The 19,116-nt window shown below is 45.1% G+C and overlaps 3 protein-coding genes, 1 non-coding gene and 1 pseudogene across 4 annotated transcripts; 2 read left to right on the top strand and 3 right to left on the bottom strand.

Annotated features, from left to right (window-relative positions):
• LOC123500875 lies at nucleotides 1–119 on the bottom strand. Its single transcript, XR_006673482.1, has one exon. It is a non-coding gene; the product is annotated as a 5S ribosomal RNA (ribosomal RNA).
• Nucleotides 120–11,222: 11,103 nt separating this feature from the next.
• Nucleotides 11,223–11,573, top strand: LOC123500874 (annotated as a pseudogene).
• A 1,500-nt stretch (nucleotides 11,574–13,073) lies between these two features.
• Nucleotides 13,074–13,609, bottom strand: LOC123500873 (histone H2A). The gene has a single exon (XM_045249460.1). The coding sequence runs from the start codon at nucleotides 13,607–13,609 to the stop codon at nucleotides 13,238–13,240; it is 372 nt and encodes a 123-aa protein (XP_045105395.1). The 3' UTR covers nucleotides 13,074–13,237.
• A 235-nt stretch (nucleotides 13,610–13,844) lies between these two features.
• Nucleotides 13,845–14,312, top strand: LOC123500871 (histone H2B-like). Its single transcript, XM_045249458.1, has one exon. The coding sequence runs from the start codon at nucleotides 13,845–13,847 to the stop codon at nucleotides 14,283–14,285; it is 441 nt and encodes a 146-aa protein (XP_045105393.1). The 3' UTR covers nucleotides 14,286–14,312.
• A 966-nt stretch (nucleotides 14,313–15,278) lies between these two features.
• LOC123500872 (histone H3) lies at nucleotides 15,279–15,865 on the bottom strand. The gene has a single exon (XM_045249459.1). It carries the CDS (start codon nucleotides 15,723–15,725, stop codon nucleotides 15,315–15,317), a length of 411 nt encoding a protein of 136 aa, XP_045105394.1. The 5' UTR covers nucleotides 15,726–15,865; the 3' UTR covers nucleotides 15,279–15,314.
• Nucleotides 15,866–19,116: the final 3,251 nt, after the last annotated feature.

The raw sequence follows: 19,116 nt of genomic DNA, 5'->3' as shown, positions 1-19,116 counted from the left end.
TGCCAACAACATCTGGTGTTCCCAGGCGGTCACCCATCCAAGTACTAACCGGACCCAACGTTGCTTAACTTCGCTGATCGGACGAGAAGCGGTGTGTTCAACGTGGTGTGGTCGTTGGCACTCGATGTGAGATTTTAGGCCCCTTTAAATTCTTCCTGGCTTGCCCTACTATACTCCGTATACCCTGTGAATCAAGTCCTTTCTAGGTGTTTCTTGGTTTAATATCGTTTCCCTATTGGATTAATCTCTGTCTGTCTGTCTGTCTGTCTGTCTGTCTGTCTGTCTCTGTCAGTCTGTCTCTCTCATTCTTCTTCTTCTTCTTCTTCTTCTTCTTATTATTATTATTATTATTATTATTATTATTATTCTGACACAGACTCAGTCTGCCTCCCTCTGTGGCTGGCTGGCTGGTTGGCTTGTTGCTCGCTGCATGCATGCCGCTGGCTGGAAAATCTGGCACCTCCTCCGACTCGATATTATTTGGTTTTACGCCGTTTTCTTGCTTGCCTCTCGGTTGTACGTCTCGGATGCGTGGTCCGAGGGTCAACGACGAGACGGAGACCGTGTTCGTATGACCCAGCGATGTTGGATCAAGTGGGAAAAACAGGAAATATTGTTACCCTACTACAACCGGGAAGGCACCTGCTCCATATATATATTACCGCGAGGCAAAAATGCAGTCTCATTCACCAACTGGCAGCAGTAGCAACAACACCTCCTCTCTTCGCTCTCACCAGGACCACAACCACGCGCTCCAAAATTCAGCGCACTTCTCAGCCCGCTCTCTGGTTGGCTGAAGGTTGTTGCTCGCTCCTACACCTACACCGGCCGAGTCAGAATTCTCTGGTACCCTAGTGACCGAGGTAACTGACGAGGCTACGGATAAAAAGGAACAAAGCACTGGTCTACTGCCTGGCTTTTCTGCCAAAAGTCCTGCTCAAGGGGGACTCCCACTTGGGGGTCCTGCCCAGGCAATAAGCCCTGTGTACCGGGGACTCACCCAGGGTTGAGTCCCGCCCAGGCACCTTTCTCCTCCTACTGAATCTTTCTCTTTTCGCCTTTAGCGTCCTCCAGGTGGTGAAGGTGAACCCCGCGGCTTGCCAAGGGGCCTTTAGAGTGCTGCCTTAAGCCACCTGGATCAAGGTCGGGCAAAAGCTTGGATAGGTTCAGGCGCAAGTCAGGTCGGTTGCGACAGTTGTTAGCAACTGGACTGACAAACTGATTTGCTTAGGCAGGCTCCTTCCTTTTTCTATATTTAGCTGTGTCGTGTGTCGGGCCTTGGCCCCTTTTTAGGATTTTTATTTTGTTTGTGTATGTGTGTGCTTTTCTGCTCTGTTCCTACGGGTTGCAGAATGGGATAGAATGGCGCGCATAAAAATAAAATGTAGGAACTCCACTGAAAAGGAAAAAAAGTTGAAGATAATAGAAATTTTATGCAAGAAGGATATTGAGATCAGCAGGATTTTCACAACACACGATGGTTTTGTTGTGTTAACCATCAATGAGGAACATGCTGACAATATCTTCGCCGCCGACACCAGACAAGAACTCACCGACAACAAATTTACCCCCATAATACCTCCTGACTTAAAAGCAAGAAAAGCGTGATCATTCCCAGAGTAGATGATCTGATCTACGAAAGGAATGCCGTCGACATTGGAGAAGAAATCACGAAGAAAAATGATTGGATAAATGAAAATGAAATTGACCACATTTTTAAGTTCCCGAACTCACCTACTCTAAAAATAACATTTACTTCGACAGTACTGGCAAAATTATGCACAGAAAAGGGACTTAAAGCATTCCAAATAAGCATCCCTGGTCATGAAATTAAAATAGAAACATATATCCACATTCAAAGCTGCATGCGATGCTACGCATTAGAAAAACACCACACTAATGAATGCCCGAAAAGTAGGGATTATAAGATCTGCTCAGAATGCAGCACAGAGGGACATGTATGGCATCAATGCCAGGAACTCTACAAAAAATGCCTAAACTGTGGAGACAACCACAGTACCCTGGCAATGAAATGTCCCAGAAGGAAAGACATCATTAAAGAAAAGAGAACACAACAAAACAACAAACAAAACATGACATACTCTAACATCACCGGCCTTAACATTCAAAGCAAAGTTACAACCAACGCCATCCCAAAAATCACAAAGGAAGAATTACTAAAAATTCATACCTGCGTAGCACACGCACAATATAAAGATCAGGTAAGGCCTGGCTCCTACGCTGAGGAGCTTAACAAAATCTTAAGCGCAAACAGCCTACCAAACATAATTATTCCTTGTGAAAGCAATGAAATACCTGAGACCGATGCCATGAGTCAAAACACCACTCAAAATGATACACATACACCACAAAACCACTTAAATAGACAAAAAAGTTTGAGTAACACTAGTATAAATAGTGAAAAAGGCCTAAATAAACAAAAAAGCCTAAGTAATACCAGCATAAATTATGAAGTTACACCAAAAAACAAATTAAGGGTAAAAGACCTAGGATTAAAATTTTACACAACAAAAGAAAATGGATGGCCCCAAGACTTTTCAACCGTTGAACTAATAAAACAGGTAAGAAAGAGAAAATCAAATGGACATATACCAATAACAAGCTTGAAGAAGAACAACTTTTACGTAAAACTGAAAGAGGGGAAATAACTTTGTCTAACTGCTTTTTCTTAGTGGAAAATGACGAATTTAGAAAAATCAGGCCTGGACTTATACAGGAACGTTCTCCTCCAGAACACAGAGACCGACGCACCAAAAAGACTCTGCATCACTAAACACAATATAACAATTATCCAACACAACATAGTAAACTGGAAAACAAATAAAAACTCACTAATACAGTATTACTTGGAAAATGACCCAGACATTCTTTTATTAAATAGCCATGGTTTAAAAAACAGTGATGAATTAAAGATCCCTGGATACATAATTTACAAAATAAACTATACTGAGAATATTTACGACGGTTCAGCAATTGGCATAAAACACAACATAAACCACAGATTATTCGACGATTTTGACACTGATTTTATAGCAATAGAGATTGACACAAGCCTAGGACCTATTCAAGCTGCCACAACATACTTACCTCCCAGACGCCCCTTTTTACCATACACAGACATGCACAGACTATTAAGGAACAGTATTCCAACATACATATTGGGAGACTTCAATGGTAGACACTCAATTTTTGGAAACAGAGATAATAATACAGTGGGCAAAACTTTATCTAACCTTGTAAATCAAGGCAAATTAATACATCTTGGTCCGTATTTCCCTACATTTTTAAGCCACAACTCATCCACAACCCTGATAAAATTTTTGCCAACAAACACCATTACTTGAACCACATCATTGAGCAAGGGGATATAACTACTTCTGATCACCTACCTGTAATAATTAAGCTCTCCACAACACCTTTTATTATCGAGAAACAAAAACATACAAGATTAATAAGGCTGACTGGGATTTGTTCCAGCACAAACTAGATGCCCATATAAATGTTACCAACTTTGAGGGAAGTAATTTCGAACAAATAGAGAACGCAATAACAGAATGGACTAAAACAGTAAAAATGCTATGGAAACATCCATCCCAAAATCTACACACCAATATATATATATATATATATATATATATATATATATATATATATATATATATATATATATATATATATATATATATATATATATATTAAACAACATTAGAAATTAAACAACTAGAAACCCAATTTAAAACCTACAACAAGATGCTACATTATATGGCTGGACGTTACCAAAATACAGGGATTATCTAAGAATAAAAACAGAATTGAAAGAAAGATGCAAGGAAGCCTATAACAAAAACTGGGAAGACCAAATAAAGTTTTTATCAGATAACAGTAAAAATAGCAAACAATTTTGGAATAAAATGAAAATACTAAAAGGAAAGAAAACTAACCATACTAACTATATGAAAGATACAGAGGGAAAAAAATACTATTCTGATAAAGAAAAATGCCAATTAATGGAGGAAACATGGAAAAATGTTTTAAAATTACAGAGGAGGAAGAACAAAACTTTGACAAACAACATTCTGACCACATTGATAGATACATTAACATAAACAACAATAGAGTTAAACCTTATTTCACAGTCGAATTAAATAGATTAAACAACGAAAATTATAACACCAGAGAAATTACAACAGAAGAAATCAAAACCTATATAAGAAGATCTAAAAATAAAGCCCCTGGCACCACTAAAATAAATAAAACAATTTTAGAAAAATGTACATATAAAACACTGGAACAACTAAAAAATATTTTTAATGCATGTTTAGCAATTGGATACTTTCCAAGTGCCTTTAAAGAGGCAATAATAAAATTTATCCTAAAAAGATAAGAGTCCAATAAACCCTATTAATTACCGGCCTATATCCTTACTCGAAGTACCTGGAAAATTTTCGAAAAACTTATTCAATCACGACTAAATAACTTCCTATTTGAAAATAACATAATTAAAGAAAGACAACACGGGTTTAGAACATACAAAGGTACACATACTGCAATTACAACAACATCTGAATTTATCGCCAACGCATTTGCAGAGAAAAGACAGGTATACATGGTACTTAGAGACGTAGCAAAGGCCTTCGATAAGGTCTGGCATAATGGTCTAAAATATAAAATACTGAGACTAGGCCTTCCTGAAATACTAGAAAAAATAATATGTAGCTTTTTAAATAACAGAAAAGCAAGGATAAATTTAGGTAATGAGTACAGTAACTGCATGGAATTATTAAGTGGTGTCCCACAAGGAAGTGTATTATCTCCAACTTTGTACACATTATATACTAACGACCTTCCCCACCAGAATATGGATGTCTGGACACCATGTATGCAGATGACATCACCCAAATAATAACAACACCAAGCAAATCCAAACTGATGATGAAAGCTAAAGTCACGCTCTCCAGCAGCAGCCAGCCAACCAGCAGTCTCCACGCAAGCTCCATTGGACCCACAGCAGCCGCGACATCACCACCTCCGCTCCAGCACAATAAAACACAGAGGCTTAGTCCTCACTATACAAAAAGAATATAGACGGCAGACTCCTAGAGGAGCCACTTCCTTCCCTACGTACCCGGTGGAGAGAGCCTCACCTAAGGGTAACGCTGGAAGGCTGTGGTAACTCGCCCTACCCAGGAGACAATTTTGCCACCACTGTCCCTCTTCCCCTCATACCTTTCCTCTTTTCGCACCGGCGACCGGAGCCAGGATCGGGCCTTAGGCAAGCCCGCTTTCCGCACTCCTAGCCAGCCAGGGGTTTCTAGGTTGGCCAGAGCGGCCTAGAGATTCCTTGGTAGCGTGCCAGCCCTCCCTTCGGGTTAGACAGTTAGGGACACTTCAAAGAGCTCAGGATCCCCCTTGGGATACAGGACATTAGGGCGATAGGTAACAGTCTTAGACTGTTATAGGTCTCCCTAGGATAATCCATCCTTTTTTCACCAACAGATTCCTCACCCATGACCGAAGGATGAGGAACGAACGCCCCCCGGATCGCACCATACGGTATCGTATAAAGACTAACAACCTTCCTGCCGAACTTAGTAATGTCTTCTTCTCTCAAACACAGGTACCTCATACGAAATGCTTCAAGTCTGGACCCTATATCATCGTAGGTGTTGCCAGCGAAGCAGACCGGGACAAACACACCACCAGCGCTGCCACCGGAAAACTTCAAGCCCTTGGTTTTGAGCTCGTTGAGTCTCAAGACCAAATATCTGCCAAAACCATCCTTGCCCGCCGTGTCGACGATTACATCCTCCAAATGAGTGTCGAAACTCTAAGAGATGAAATCGAAGACAAAACAACATAAAAATCGCAGACATAAAAATAATCCCCAAGGCACACATGATCAAACTCAGACTCAACAACAAACAAGAAGCAGAAAACACAAAAAACAAGGGTATCAAAGCCTTCTCCCAGATCATCCCACACTACAACATAAACATAGAGGAATACCTACCTGTTACACAATGCTACAAATGCTACCAATACACTCACCGGACAAACCAGTGCAAGGAACAGGAACAATCGTGCTCTAAGTGCGCAGCTAAGGGCCACGATTATAAGAACTGCCAAGCACCTACACTAAAATGTATTAACTGCGACGGTGATCACACAGCCGTTTCATTTAAATGCCAGATTAAACGGGAACAGCAAAAACAACAAAACTCCTCTACACCAGCCACAAACACAGTATCTTACGCCCAAATTACCACACCAACCACCTCTGCCGCACCAGCCACTACAGCACCTACACAAACACAACCCAACACGGAAAAACTCTTACTAGCAGAAACAATCATTAAATACTCTATTCACCTCTCTTTGGGGACCTACAAAACAAACAGACCTAATGAACTCTCTCTTAAAACATAACGGCTGCCCCACAATATCTTTCCCACAACAGTACATAGAAAACAACAAACAACATTACCAACAAAAATACACAGAACAAATGGAAAAAACTCCTCCAACCACATCATTCCTACCACAGGATTCTTCCTCCTCTGGTGACACCAGTCCGAGCTCACCACCGGCCCTCCTTATTGCCGAAGAGACATCTGGGGAACCGCAGCCCCAGAAGCCCTCTCCACCGGAACATGCTCCAAACACCGACACTAACAGCAACTCCACAAACACCACCACCAACAACAACGCCACCGCCACTAACAACACCACCACTAACAACACCAACACCACAAAAAAAACAACCCTTGATACAAAGCGACACCTCCTTGTTCCACCCCAACCCTCCCCTCCCTCTACACGTACCGCGTTAAGAGGAAGGAAAACATATAAAGAAATATGATAACAATTATGCAATTAAACTGTCGCGTCTTCTGGAATAACAGACACCTTATCTCAGAAGCCATCCTATCTACCGATCCAGACATTGTTCTCCTCAACCACACTGGTCTTCCTCCTAAACCCCTCAAACATTACGGCTACAACACACGATACACGATAGGAACGCCTTATGACGGCGTAGCCGTCATGGTTAAAAACAACATAAAACACGTACACATAACCGACTGGCCATCAGAACACTTCCTTGCAACCAAAATTCACACTCAGCACGGGCAATTCCTAGTTGCCACAACATATGCAAGACCAAACACTGGACTTCCTCTGAACAGTTTAACTAACCTTTTCAACAACACAAACATACCAGTCTACGTTTTAGCTGACCTCAACGCCACACACACAGCCTTTCGTCACAACAGCAACAACAGACACGGACAAGAACTCCTCATGCTCACACAACTCAAACGCCTCCGGTTCCTTGGCCCAGATTTTCCTACCTGCTTCACCAATCATGGATCTGGCAGACCCGACCTCATCCTCTCCAACCGCCAGTCCTTACCCTTCCATCACCACATCTCCCACGGACCACCCTGTGGCTCAGACCACGTTCCCTCATCCTTAAAATATCCTCCAACCCCATCTCTATTCCTTCCCACCCCATCCCTGATTACCGATCCACTAACTGGGAACATTTCAAGGAAACACTTGCAGACATACATCAAACACCACATCTCGAGGGCCTACCACACACACAGATAGACAGGGCCCTTGAGCGACTTCACAACGACATCATAACATCAGCCGACAGACACATCCCAAAAAAACACCACAAAATCCACATTGACTTCAGACCCTCTATCAGAACACAGAGACTACAAATCTGTTACAAAACACGCTTTTTTCAAAACCACAGAGACACACACATCCTCCGCAGACACATCATAAACAGCTTGCTAGATGACCACAGCGCCCACTGGAGAACTATGGTCTCCCGTTTGGACGGAGCCCGCTGCCAAAACCCCATTCAGTTCTGGCACATGGTGCACAGGCTGAGGGGATGCCAGCGGGAGAGATTCAGTATCTCCTAGTGGACGGCGTGCGCATCTCTGACCCAGCCCAGGTAGCCGACACATTCAAAACACACTGGCAAAACATCTTCCATCCTCACCCTCTCCCTGCCTACGGGCCCAGTGTCGAACACATCAACAACATCACAACACACGTACAACAACACTTAGAAAATACGCTGCCTCACAACACACCACAGCTAACACGCTTAGATCCAAACCACTATCTCACAACACCCTTTGAGGAGGAGGATGTCTCCAAGATGCTCAGGCACACCCCAAAACGGGCACCCGGGCCAACAGGTATAACCTGGCCAATGGTAAAAAATCTTCCCCAGAAATTATAACCAGTCTCACAAAATTTTCAACGCCTCCCTTTCCTCCGGGTACTTCCCAAAACCATTCAAAATTTCTAACATAACACTCATCCCGAAGCCCGGCAAAATTTACATCTCCTGAAAATTATCGCCCCATAAGCTTGCTGGAAATACTCGGTAAATCTTTCGAGCGGTTAATTAATCAAAGGTTAAGATCATACCTCGAAAGCAACGAATTGCTGGGTCCCCAGCAATTCGGCTTTCGTAGTAATGCTTCAACCGAAGACGCCCTTAACAGTATTATCACGTATTTAGATGGAAACTCGCCCTATTATAAATCTGCACTAGTGACAAAAGACGTGAAAAAAGCTTTCGATACAGTCTGGCTCACAGGATTAAAATACAAAATTTGCAATAACTTTGATCTACCCCCTAACCCAAAAATCCTGTGCAGTTTCTTGGACGAGCGAGAAACTAGAATCAGACACCAGGGCGTCTTCTCCGCTTATTTCTCCCCCCAGGCCGGAGTCCCACAAGGCTCCGTACTCTCCCCCACCCTCTACAACATGTATACCGCCGACCTACCCCGTCCCACCCACAATGATTCCTTAACAATTCAATATGCAGACGATGTAACACAATTGGCGCGCGCCAGAACGTTAGATCGCCTTACTGACAAAATTCAAGAAGAGTTAACAACCACAAGCTTATGGGAGCTAGAATGGCGCATTCACTCCCATCCAGAAAAATCTAAGGTTACCTACTTTAACACCAAATCCAAACAGCCCCGCCAAATTTCACTTTATAAAACTTTCCAAACCCTGTACCCATCCCAATAAGCAAAGTCAACATTGTCCTTGGCCTCACCATCGACAATCACCTTAGATTTCATACCCATATAAGTAAAAAAGTCGCCACTGCCTCAGGGGCCCTGAGCAACTTGGAACGTTTTCGCGACAGTACTTCTAAGCTGAAACTTCACCTTTATAAAGCTTTTATTCTTCCTCTAATAACATACTGCCCTCTTGCCTTGTCTCTCTCAGCCCCTTCCAATCTTCAAAAACTACAAAAGGTCCAGAACCGAGCAGTTCGTTTCGCACTTGGAACGAAGTGGTTCGACTTCCGGACCTCTTCATCTCTTCATGAGGAGTCCAACATCCTACCACTAAACATCACACTCTACAACAGAATAAACAAACAACTAAACACGTTTCCAGACAGACACACAGACACATACAACTTCCTGAAAAACCTTCCACGACCACACAGACGTCTACCCCACACCACCCTCCTTGACCCCACAGATGAACCTCCTGATCCTATCTACAGATAACGGACTCCTCTTCCCCTCTTTCATCATCTCTCATCTCACCTTTCTTTCACTCCCTCTTATTAACTAACTCCTACTCCTATCCATCCTCCCTATCACTTCTTCACTAACAAACCTTATTTTATTTTCTCTCCATCCATCCTCCTTTCACTTCCTTTCACACTCTCCTCTCACTTATCTTTACTACTAACAGTACCACTCCAGGTGTCAGAGTGGCATCACCCACACCCCATCACATGCCCCTTCCTACGGAGTGGGCCCGCGTGCCAACGCCTAGTGGTGTTTTCATATTTTTGTCTTATGGCTTTGTATTCATCTTTTGTTTTATGCATTATTTTTCCGTCTCGCAGCCTAGGCTTTAAGGGGCACCGGACCACCTCCAAGGGTCGGGGACAGCATTACCGCTCCTCCCAGTGACGGCACGGCATGGGGCCCCGGCCGTCTGCATGACGTTCCGGTAGTGGCACCCCTGTGTCTGTTACTGCGGAGCGGCCAGTACTGATGGAAGGTACTGTGAACGCACAAAATGCGGGAACATTTTCATCACCTCCACAGAGGTAGTTGGGAGCGGCCAATGCTGGGCGAATGACGAGAACAACCGCACCCCTCCCTCTGACGGCGCGGCAATGGGGCCCCCCGGCCGTCTACATGACGTTCCGGCAGCGGCACCCCCCCGCGTCTGTTATGGAGGGGCCAGTACTGATGGAAGGTACTGTGAACGCACAAAACGCGGGAACATTTTCATCACCTCCACAGAGGACGCGGAACTGTTCGGTCATCTCGCCGTCACGTCATCCACCCTCACAAAACAAACCATCTCCATCCAATTGACATTTTTAATCCTTTACTTATATCCATAGCAGGTTGATATCCCCAGAACAGGCTGATACTCCAGGACCGGACCACTCCCGGCGGACACCACCAAACACCAATATCCATTCATCACATGCATTTAATCACAAATAAAATATTCATAACCCCCCTCACCAACCTCGCTAATAAAGTTAAAACATATCCTACAACCCCAAATCACCAATTCTACTACTATCCGTGGTTCGGAACCCACGTAAAACTGTAGGTCCCTCCGCTATACGGAAGTACTTCTCACCCCATCCTCTCTATGTGTCATCCTTTCCCCTCCTACTATCACGTACTTCACTCTTCCTGCTTCACGGTGTTTGTTGTTTGCACTGAAGACGAAAAGATTTGGCCGCCACTTCCGTGTGGGTGCGTCGCCCTCGTCCATGGCATTGGCGGTCCTCTGCTCTTGCGTGCTCGGTAGTAATGCGCTCTGCCTGGCTCCCCCTGGTCTGGTGCCGGCCTCCCTTGCCACGTCCATCTCTTCCATCTCTTCCATAAAGAACTTCTATAATAGACGTAGCGCTCATTAACCACAAAAGTCCATCTTGCGCCTGGGTCAAGCCCCAGTGACTTTACCCTCTTACTGAAGCTCCCTTCTTATCACCCATCTATTCTTCTTCTGTCCCCACTTCCCCCTCCCCATCTTTCCTTTTCTGATTCTGTTCTGTTCTGTTCAAAAATGCGAGTCACACTCGTGAGCGAGACATCGTATCACTACTACTACTACTACTACTCGCAGCAGCGCCTCATCATCTGTCACCATGACTGGCCGCGGCAAGGGGAGGCAAGGGACTTGGAAAGGGAGGAGCCAAGCGTCACCGTAAGGTTTTGCGTGACAACATCCAGGGCATCACCAAGCCCGCTATCCGTCGGTTGGCTCGCCGAGGCGGCGTCAAGCGCATCTCCGGTCTCATCTACGAGGAGACTCGTGGGTGCTAAAGGTGTTCCTCGAGAACGTCATCAGGGATGCCGTCACCTACACCGAGCACGCCAAGCGCAAGACCGTCACTGCCATGGACGTCGTCTACGCCCTCAAGCGTCAGGGACGTACCCTCTACGGATTTGGCGGTTAAATCTGGTGTCTGGAATTTGGTGTCAACAACAGCAACTGCAAAAGCACCATAAGAAAAGAGTCAACATATCCCGGACCTTTTATAGGTCCACACAAATGAAGAGAAGGAAAAGTTATAGACTAACACTACTAGGACTATGGTTGTTCCAAGTAAAAGTGTTGTCCCTACTCTTTACGTCATTATTACAATTTGTGTGTGTGTTTTTTTTTTTTTTTTTTTTTTTCTTTCTTTTTTTTTTTTCCTTTCTTTCTATTTGTTTTCCTCTCTGTTTTATCACTCAAAGGTAAATCAAATGAAAGAGAAAGGATTATCAACTAAGTGATGTGAGGTCAGACACCAACCGCTGCTACAGGTGCTGTTTGTTTGTTTGTTTGTTAAGCTTCCGCCCATTAGTGGCGCAGGCAATTTTATTTCTTTATAGTGGTACCCATACAAGGAGGGAGGGTCCATATCAACACCGAAGCGCATCATCATCATCATCATCATCATCATCATCTTTGGTGTAGCCACCTAGATAGAACCTGGGTACCGCGGTGACATGTAGGTAGGTAGGTACCTTTCATTAAATCCCCCTCGCCGACTGACATACCTTCAAAACGGTGTGTGGTGTGATTCTTTCGAGCCGACGCGTGAACGTCTGTCTGTCTGCCCGATCCCACGTCCACCACCTTATCCACTATGGTCTGACCGCTTACTTGTATGGAGATCTTTTAGGTTTTTTTTTTTTTTTTTTGTTCCTGCCGGGAATTTTCCGGCCTGCAGCGCTGTCACACTCCAATACGCACACCTTAAAGAACAAAAAAAAAAAAAAAAAAAAAAAAAAGTTGGAGAGAGTTTCTGTTTATCTTTAAATATATTTTGCATTGTTTTTGCAAACAAACACAGCAATACTTGACATCGTTTGATCCGCGCGCCCTCCCCTCTCGGGGATGACCGCCGAGTGAGATCACAGGTCAAAGTGAAAGCGTTAATCCATGGGTCACTCACTCACTCCCTCCCTGTCCCTACCTACCACCTACCAGCCAGGAGGGAAGCAAGAGAGGGGGGACACTTGCACGCACCAATACGCACCTTAAGTCAGGTAGGTACTTAATACTTGGTAATTGAACGGTGTTGTATTATATACATTGTGATGCTCTAAAAGAAAAGAAAAAAAAAAAAAAAAGAAAAGAAAAGGCAAGTTGGAGTAAGCTTCTTGTTTATCTTTGAACATATTTCGCATTGTTTGTTTTTTTGTTTTGCAAACACAGCAATACTTGACAACGTTTAATCCGCATCTCTTGGATGACTGCCGAGTGAGATCACAGGTCAAAGTGACCGACCGCGTTAATTGATCCCTGTCCCGCTAGCTACCTACCAGCCAGGAGGGAAGCAAGAGAGCAAGACAGAGAGAGGGGCGTGTGCGGGAAGCAAGGTCCTCATTGACACACGGGCCCTAATCCCATAATTTGCTCAGCGCAAGGCGTTTTTTTTTTTTTTTTTTTTTTTTTTTTTGCAGCGCTGCAGGCCGGAACAAAAAAAAAATAAAGAGAAAAAAAAATTCTACCAATAGCATTTCTATCATTCATTATCAAAAAAATATATACCATCATTATTATTAATATCATGGTTAACACTATAGTCTATTCAATTCTCTAGATGTGTCAATGTGTGGCTCCGAAGAGGAGCCGGATGTATATACTTGTTGGTGATGATATTGAGGAGGAGAGGGATTTACTTCTTCTCGGTCTTCTTGGGAAGGAGCACAGCCTGAATGTTTGGCAGCACGCCACCCTGTGCAATGGTGACCCCGGAGAGGAGCTTGTTAAGTTCCTCGTCGTTCCGGATGGCCAGCTGCAGGTGACGCGGGATGATGCGAGTCTTCTTGTTGTCGCGGGCGGCGTTGCCGGCAAGCTCGAGGACTTCGGCGGCCAGGTACTCCATGACCGCTGCAAGGTACACGGGGGCGCCAGCCCCCACTCGCTCGGCGTAGTTGCCCTTCCTCAGGAGGCGATGAATCCTGCCGACCGGGAACTGGAGTCCAGCACGGCTGGAACGGGACTTTGACTTTCCCTTCACCTTTCCTCCTTTGCCGCGTCCGGACATGGCGAGTAGTGGTGGTAGTAGTAGGTGGGATTAACAAGTAGTAGTGGTAGTATTATTAGCAAGTAACACTCCGTCAGCTGCGGGAGCGAGTCGGTGTGTTGTGCGTTATCTGTTCTTCGGCGGGCTCGTTTCCTCTATATAAAAGGAAGATCGGATCAGCGCGTAACACGTAACGCCCAACCGGGAGGCTGGCTCTCGCGGCGACTCGCGATCCTGAGCAGGATTGCTTACATAAATGGCACTCTTCAAGTCGGGTGCAACACAACACACAACTCTTCGCAAGTTGAACGACGCCGTTACTACCATGCCTCCCAAAGCATCAGGAAAGGCTGCCAAGAAGGCTGGCAAGGCTCAGAAGGCCATAGCCAAAGGGGACAAGAAGAAGAAGCGGAGGAGGAAGGAAAGCTACTCCATCTACATCTACAAGGTGCTCAAGCAGGTCCACCCCGACACTGGCGTGTCCTCCAAGGCTATGTCAATCATGAACTCTTTCGTGAACGACATTTTCGAGCGCATCGCTGCCGAGGCATCCCGCCTGGCACACTACAACAAGCGCTCCACCATCACCAGCCGGGAGATCCAGACTGCCGTCCGTCTCCTTCTGCCCGGCGAACTGGCAAAGCACGCCGTCTCTGAGGGCACCAAGGCTGTCACCAAGTACACCTCCTCCAAGTAAACTGACTGTCAGTCAGCTAGAAGGGGAAAAAAGAAAAAGAGCAACTGCTGTCTCAGACAGTATTCAAACCCTACCCGGCTCCATAGGAGCCACACCTGAATCCAAAAAAAAAGGAGACACAATATAGACAAGTGTGGATGGTGGTCGCCGCTGGTGCACCAGAGCCGGATGGATGGATGGATATGGATGAGCTAGATGGCTGGCTCGTCATTAATGAGGCTCGCAACCGGGTGAGAGCAAAGAGATCCATCATCCACTGCACAACAGCAGCACCCCGTAGTAGTAGTAGTATGATGATGGTGATGATTAAGCGTACGTACGATACTAATCACGGCAGGCAGGCTTTGGAGGGTGGGTGCATTCATGCTCTTCTTCTTCTTCTTGATTAATGATGATGCCTCCTATTTCAGTAACATAACGTTTTTCATCACACAAAGCTCAGGAAGCACACATTTATTATAGCTTGTAACATGAATCTTCGCTCCTTTTTTTTTTTTTTTTTTTTTATTTCTTTCTTTCTTTTCTTGACTGAATTGCAGTGAATCAATCAATCAATATATCTACAAATCAGACTGGAGGGAAAGCAGTCATTCTCCATCGGCCACCGACATACTACTGATCAGAAACATGCACATGGAATATCGGATCCTAGACACAGAGAGGAAGGTTGAAGAAAAAAAAAAAAAAAAAGAGAGAGAGAGAGAGAGAGAGAGAGAGAGAGAGAGAGAGAGAGAGAGAGAGAGAGAGAGAGAGAGAGAGAGAGAGAGAGAGAGAGAGAGAGAGAGAGAGAGAGAGAGAGAGAGAGAGAGAGAGAGAGAGAGAGAGAGAGAGAGAGAGAGAGAGAGAGAGAGAGAGAGAGAGAGAAAAAAAAAAAAAGTCTTCTAATCAGGAAATCGCTCGACCATACGGATCAAAGCCAACCCATTCATGGTCTATGTAATATTATTCTCTTTAGATAAAGCACCTTTGGCCCTGAAGAGGGCCTAGATATTGTTTGTTGTTGCTTGCTTGCCTTGGATGACACACTTATTAGGCACGCTCGCCACGGATTCGACGAGCCAGCTGGATGTCCTTGGGCATGATAGTGACACGCTTGGCGTGGATGGCGCACAGGTTAGTGTCTTCAAAGAGACCCACGAGATAAGCCTCGGAAGCTTCCTGGAGGGCCATGACAGCGGAGGACTGGAAGCGGAGGTCAGTCTTGAAATCCTGGGCAATTTCACGCACCAAGCGCTGGAAAGGCAGCTTCCTGATAAGCAGTTCGGTGCTCTTCTGATAACGGCGGATCTCACGGAGGGCCACGGTTCCTGGCCTGTAACGGTGGGGCTTCTTGACACCTCCAGTGGCAGGAGCAGATTTGCGAGCTGCCTTCGTGGCAAGCTGCTTGCGGGGCGCCTTGCCACCGGTGGACTTGCGGGCCGTTTGCTTAGTACGTGCCATGGTGAGTAAGTAAGTTACTGCCGCTCGGAACGAACAGTTGGGCGAGTTGAGCGCTTAGGCTGGCACTTCTTTAAATACGGTTTGCCGGGGCCCAACCTTGCCTTACGATTGGACGGGAATGACGTAAGAGTGTTCGACAACCACAGAAAACTCCCCCCCCCTCCTAACCATAACAACATGTCATGGGTAACTCAAAGAAATTGAGGCAGGCGAGAGGGAGAGAAAAGAGGAAGGAAAGAGAGAAAAGAAAAACACAACAAAAAAATAATATAAAATAAAAATTTTCTTAAAAACGCACGCACACACACACACACACACACACACACACACACACACACACACACACACACACACACACACACACACACACACACACACACACACACACACACACACACACACACACACACACACACACACACACACACACACACACACACACACACACACACACACACACACACACACACACACACACACACACACACACACACAGAGAGACAGAGAGAGAGAGAGAGAGAGAGAGAGAGAGAGAGAGAGAGAGAGAGAGAGAGAGAGAGAGAGAGAGAGAGAGAGAGAGAGAGAGAGAGAGAGAGAGAGAGAGAGAGAGAGAGAGAGAGAGAGAGAGAGATTACATTCTCATATAAGGAAAGGATATAATGTAAATTTATCATAGATATATGTATGTACAGTACGTGGTTTATGAAGAATTGTTACGCGAAAAGTTTTTTTATTTTCAATATTCATTTAGTTAGGAAAAGGAGTGGTGAGTGACCTGACACGGCGAAATCCCTGAGACATCTTGGCTACAACAATGCTCTCTCTCTCTCTCTCTCTCTCTCTCTCTCTCTCTCTCTCTCTCTCTCTCTCTCTCTCTCTCTCTCTCTCTCTCTCTCTCTCTCTCTCTCTCTCTCTCTCTCTCTCACACACACACACACACACACACACACACACACACACACACACACACACACACACACACACACACACACACACTGGCCGGGTGGAGATATTTGGGTGTGTCTCCTTTCACGTGTAGCCCCTGTTCACCTAGCAGTGAGTAGGTACGGGATGTAAATCGAGGAGTTGTGACCTTGTTGTCCCGGTGTGTGGTGTGTGCCTGGTCTCAGGCCTATCCGAAGATCGGAAATAATGAGCTCTGAGCTCGTTCCGTAGGGTAACGTCTGGCTGTCTCGTCAGAGACTGCAGCAGATCAAACAGTGAAACACACACACGGCCCGGTAGCTCAGGGGTTAGAGCGCTGGCTTCACAAGCCAGAGGACCGGGGTTCGATTCCCCGGCCGGGTGGAGATATTTGGGTGTGTCTCCTTTCACGTGTAGCCCCTGTTCACCTAGCAGTGAGTAGGTACGGGATGTAAATCGAGGAGTTGTGACCTTGTTGTCTCGGTGTGTGGTGTGTGCCTGGTCTCAGACCTATCCGAAGATCGGAAATAATGAGTTCTGAGCTCGTTCCGTAGGGTAACGTCTGGCTGTCTCGTCAGAGACTGCAGCAGATCAAACAGTGAATTACAGTGTAACACACACACAAGGAGAGAGAGAGAGAGAGAGAGAGAGAGAGAGAGAGAGAGAGAGGACAGAAGGATCCCACCGACAATTCTAGACGATTTTTTTTTTTTTTTTTTTTTTTTTTTTTTTTTTTTTTTCCCGTTTACATGATTTTACCGGATATGTGCATAAATCGCAAAATTAGAAAATGGAGTGATTTTCGCGCGTCCCCCCCCATTATCGACCCCCAATTTGATTTGGCTAATTTGCATAAAATTTCCATAAATTAGCAGAAACATTGCATACATTATAGCCCCTACCGAAAAAAAAAAAAAGTTGACAATTTCACAATATAATTATTTCAAATGCAAGGGCCACCAACATATAGCATGAAAATCCTAATATATACACAGACACACTTTAGCAACTACGATCCACAAAAAGAAAAAAAAAAACATTATATTTTACATACAAAGAATATGATTTCTCAAATATACCTGAATGACATCAGCAAAGCAACCATTTTAGATTCTAAGGTCAAATTACGATGGATGGATGATGTAAAGATAGCAATCGATCATTTCATTCACCAAATACCCACTGCAACATGGCCAAGACAAATTGTTAATCAGATTATTATAGTGTGAAGATCACTTAGACGTTGCCATTTTTGGGAATTTCCCGTTGCTGGGCAAATTAAGGGATTAGAGCCTATGTGTCAATGATAACCTTGCTCCCCACACACCATGGATTAACACGGTCACTTTGACCTGTGACCTCACTCGGTCACCCAGAAGGATGTGACAACGCTCGGAGGAAACGTTGTCAAGCATTGTTGTTGCGTTTGCAAAACCAATGCAAAATTTATTTAAAAATAAACACAAATTCCTCTAACTTGCCTCTTTAGAGCAAGGCAGAAACATACATATAAACTGGGTCCCAAGCCATGCAGGACTGGAAGGAAATGAGGCTGCAGACAAAGCAGCAAATGACGCCATAAAACTCCCCACAGTAAATTTCCACATACCAACCAGCATACAACAAACAAAAAATGCCCTTAAGCACAAAACAAATGACCTCATGATCCAAATTCTCCAAACCAGCGAAATTGAAGGTTCAAACAGCTCAAGATGGTATAACCAAACAAGTCAAAACAAAACAAACTTCCCAAGAAACTTAAAGAGGAGAACACAAGTAGACATATACAGACTGCGTCTTGGTTACAAATGTTTTGATCAAGTTAAAAACACCCTTCCTCAAACATGCCGTCACTGTGGAATGGAAAGCGACTCACCACTCCAGCATTACCTCACCGAGTGCGAGATAACAACACCACTCATAGACAGAAGACTTGGAACAGCACAACAAATAGTCCGAGATACGCCCCATGACAAACTGGCATCTTTAGTACAATCACACTCACTCTCTTCTCTTTCCAGGAGACGGACGTGTCGCTGCGCAGCTCGCCCCTTGGCTGTCAGCATCGCTTACAGCCAATCAGCGGTCAGCTGCCCCGCCCCTCACCTTGCCCCGCACTTCGCACTTCACGGCCAACGACGAAGGAAGAAGGATCTCCTCTTTCCTCCGTGTCCGGGAGGATCCTCTCCCGGCCAATCAGCGGCCGGCTCGCACCGGCTTGGCTCTCTGCTGAGCCAGGAAGTGAAGTTAAGCTTACCTTGTCGTCTCGCCGATAAGTGAAGTTAAGCAACGCTTCGGCGGCACAAAACTTGGATGGGTGACCGTCTGGGAATGCTTCTCTAGTGTGAAGTGTGTTTTTTGGTTCTAGTGCAGTGTTGTGTCGTATCCTATAGTGCAGTGCAGTGCAGTGTTGCGTTTCTAGTGCAGTGTTGTGTTGTGTGCAGTGCAGTGTTGCGTTTCTAGTGCA

This window comes from Portunus trituberculatus, unplaced genomic scaffold (assembly GCF_017591435.1).
Source record: "Portunus trituberculatus isolate SZX2019 unplaced genomic scaffold, ASM1759143v1 PGA_scaffold_502__1_contigs__length_96078, whole genome shotgun sequence".
NCBI classification, from domain to species: Eukaryota; Metazoa; Arthropoda; class Malacostraca; order Decapoda; family Portunidae; genus Portunus; species Portunus trituberculatus.
The sequence above is the reverse complement of the archived record's forward strand: the minus strand, read 5'-3'. Positions and strand labels throughout refer to the sequence as shown.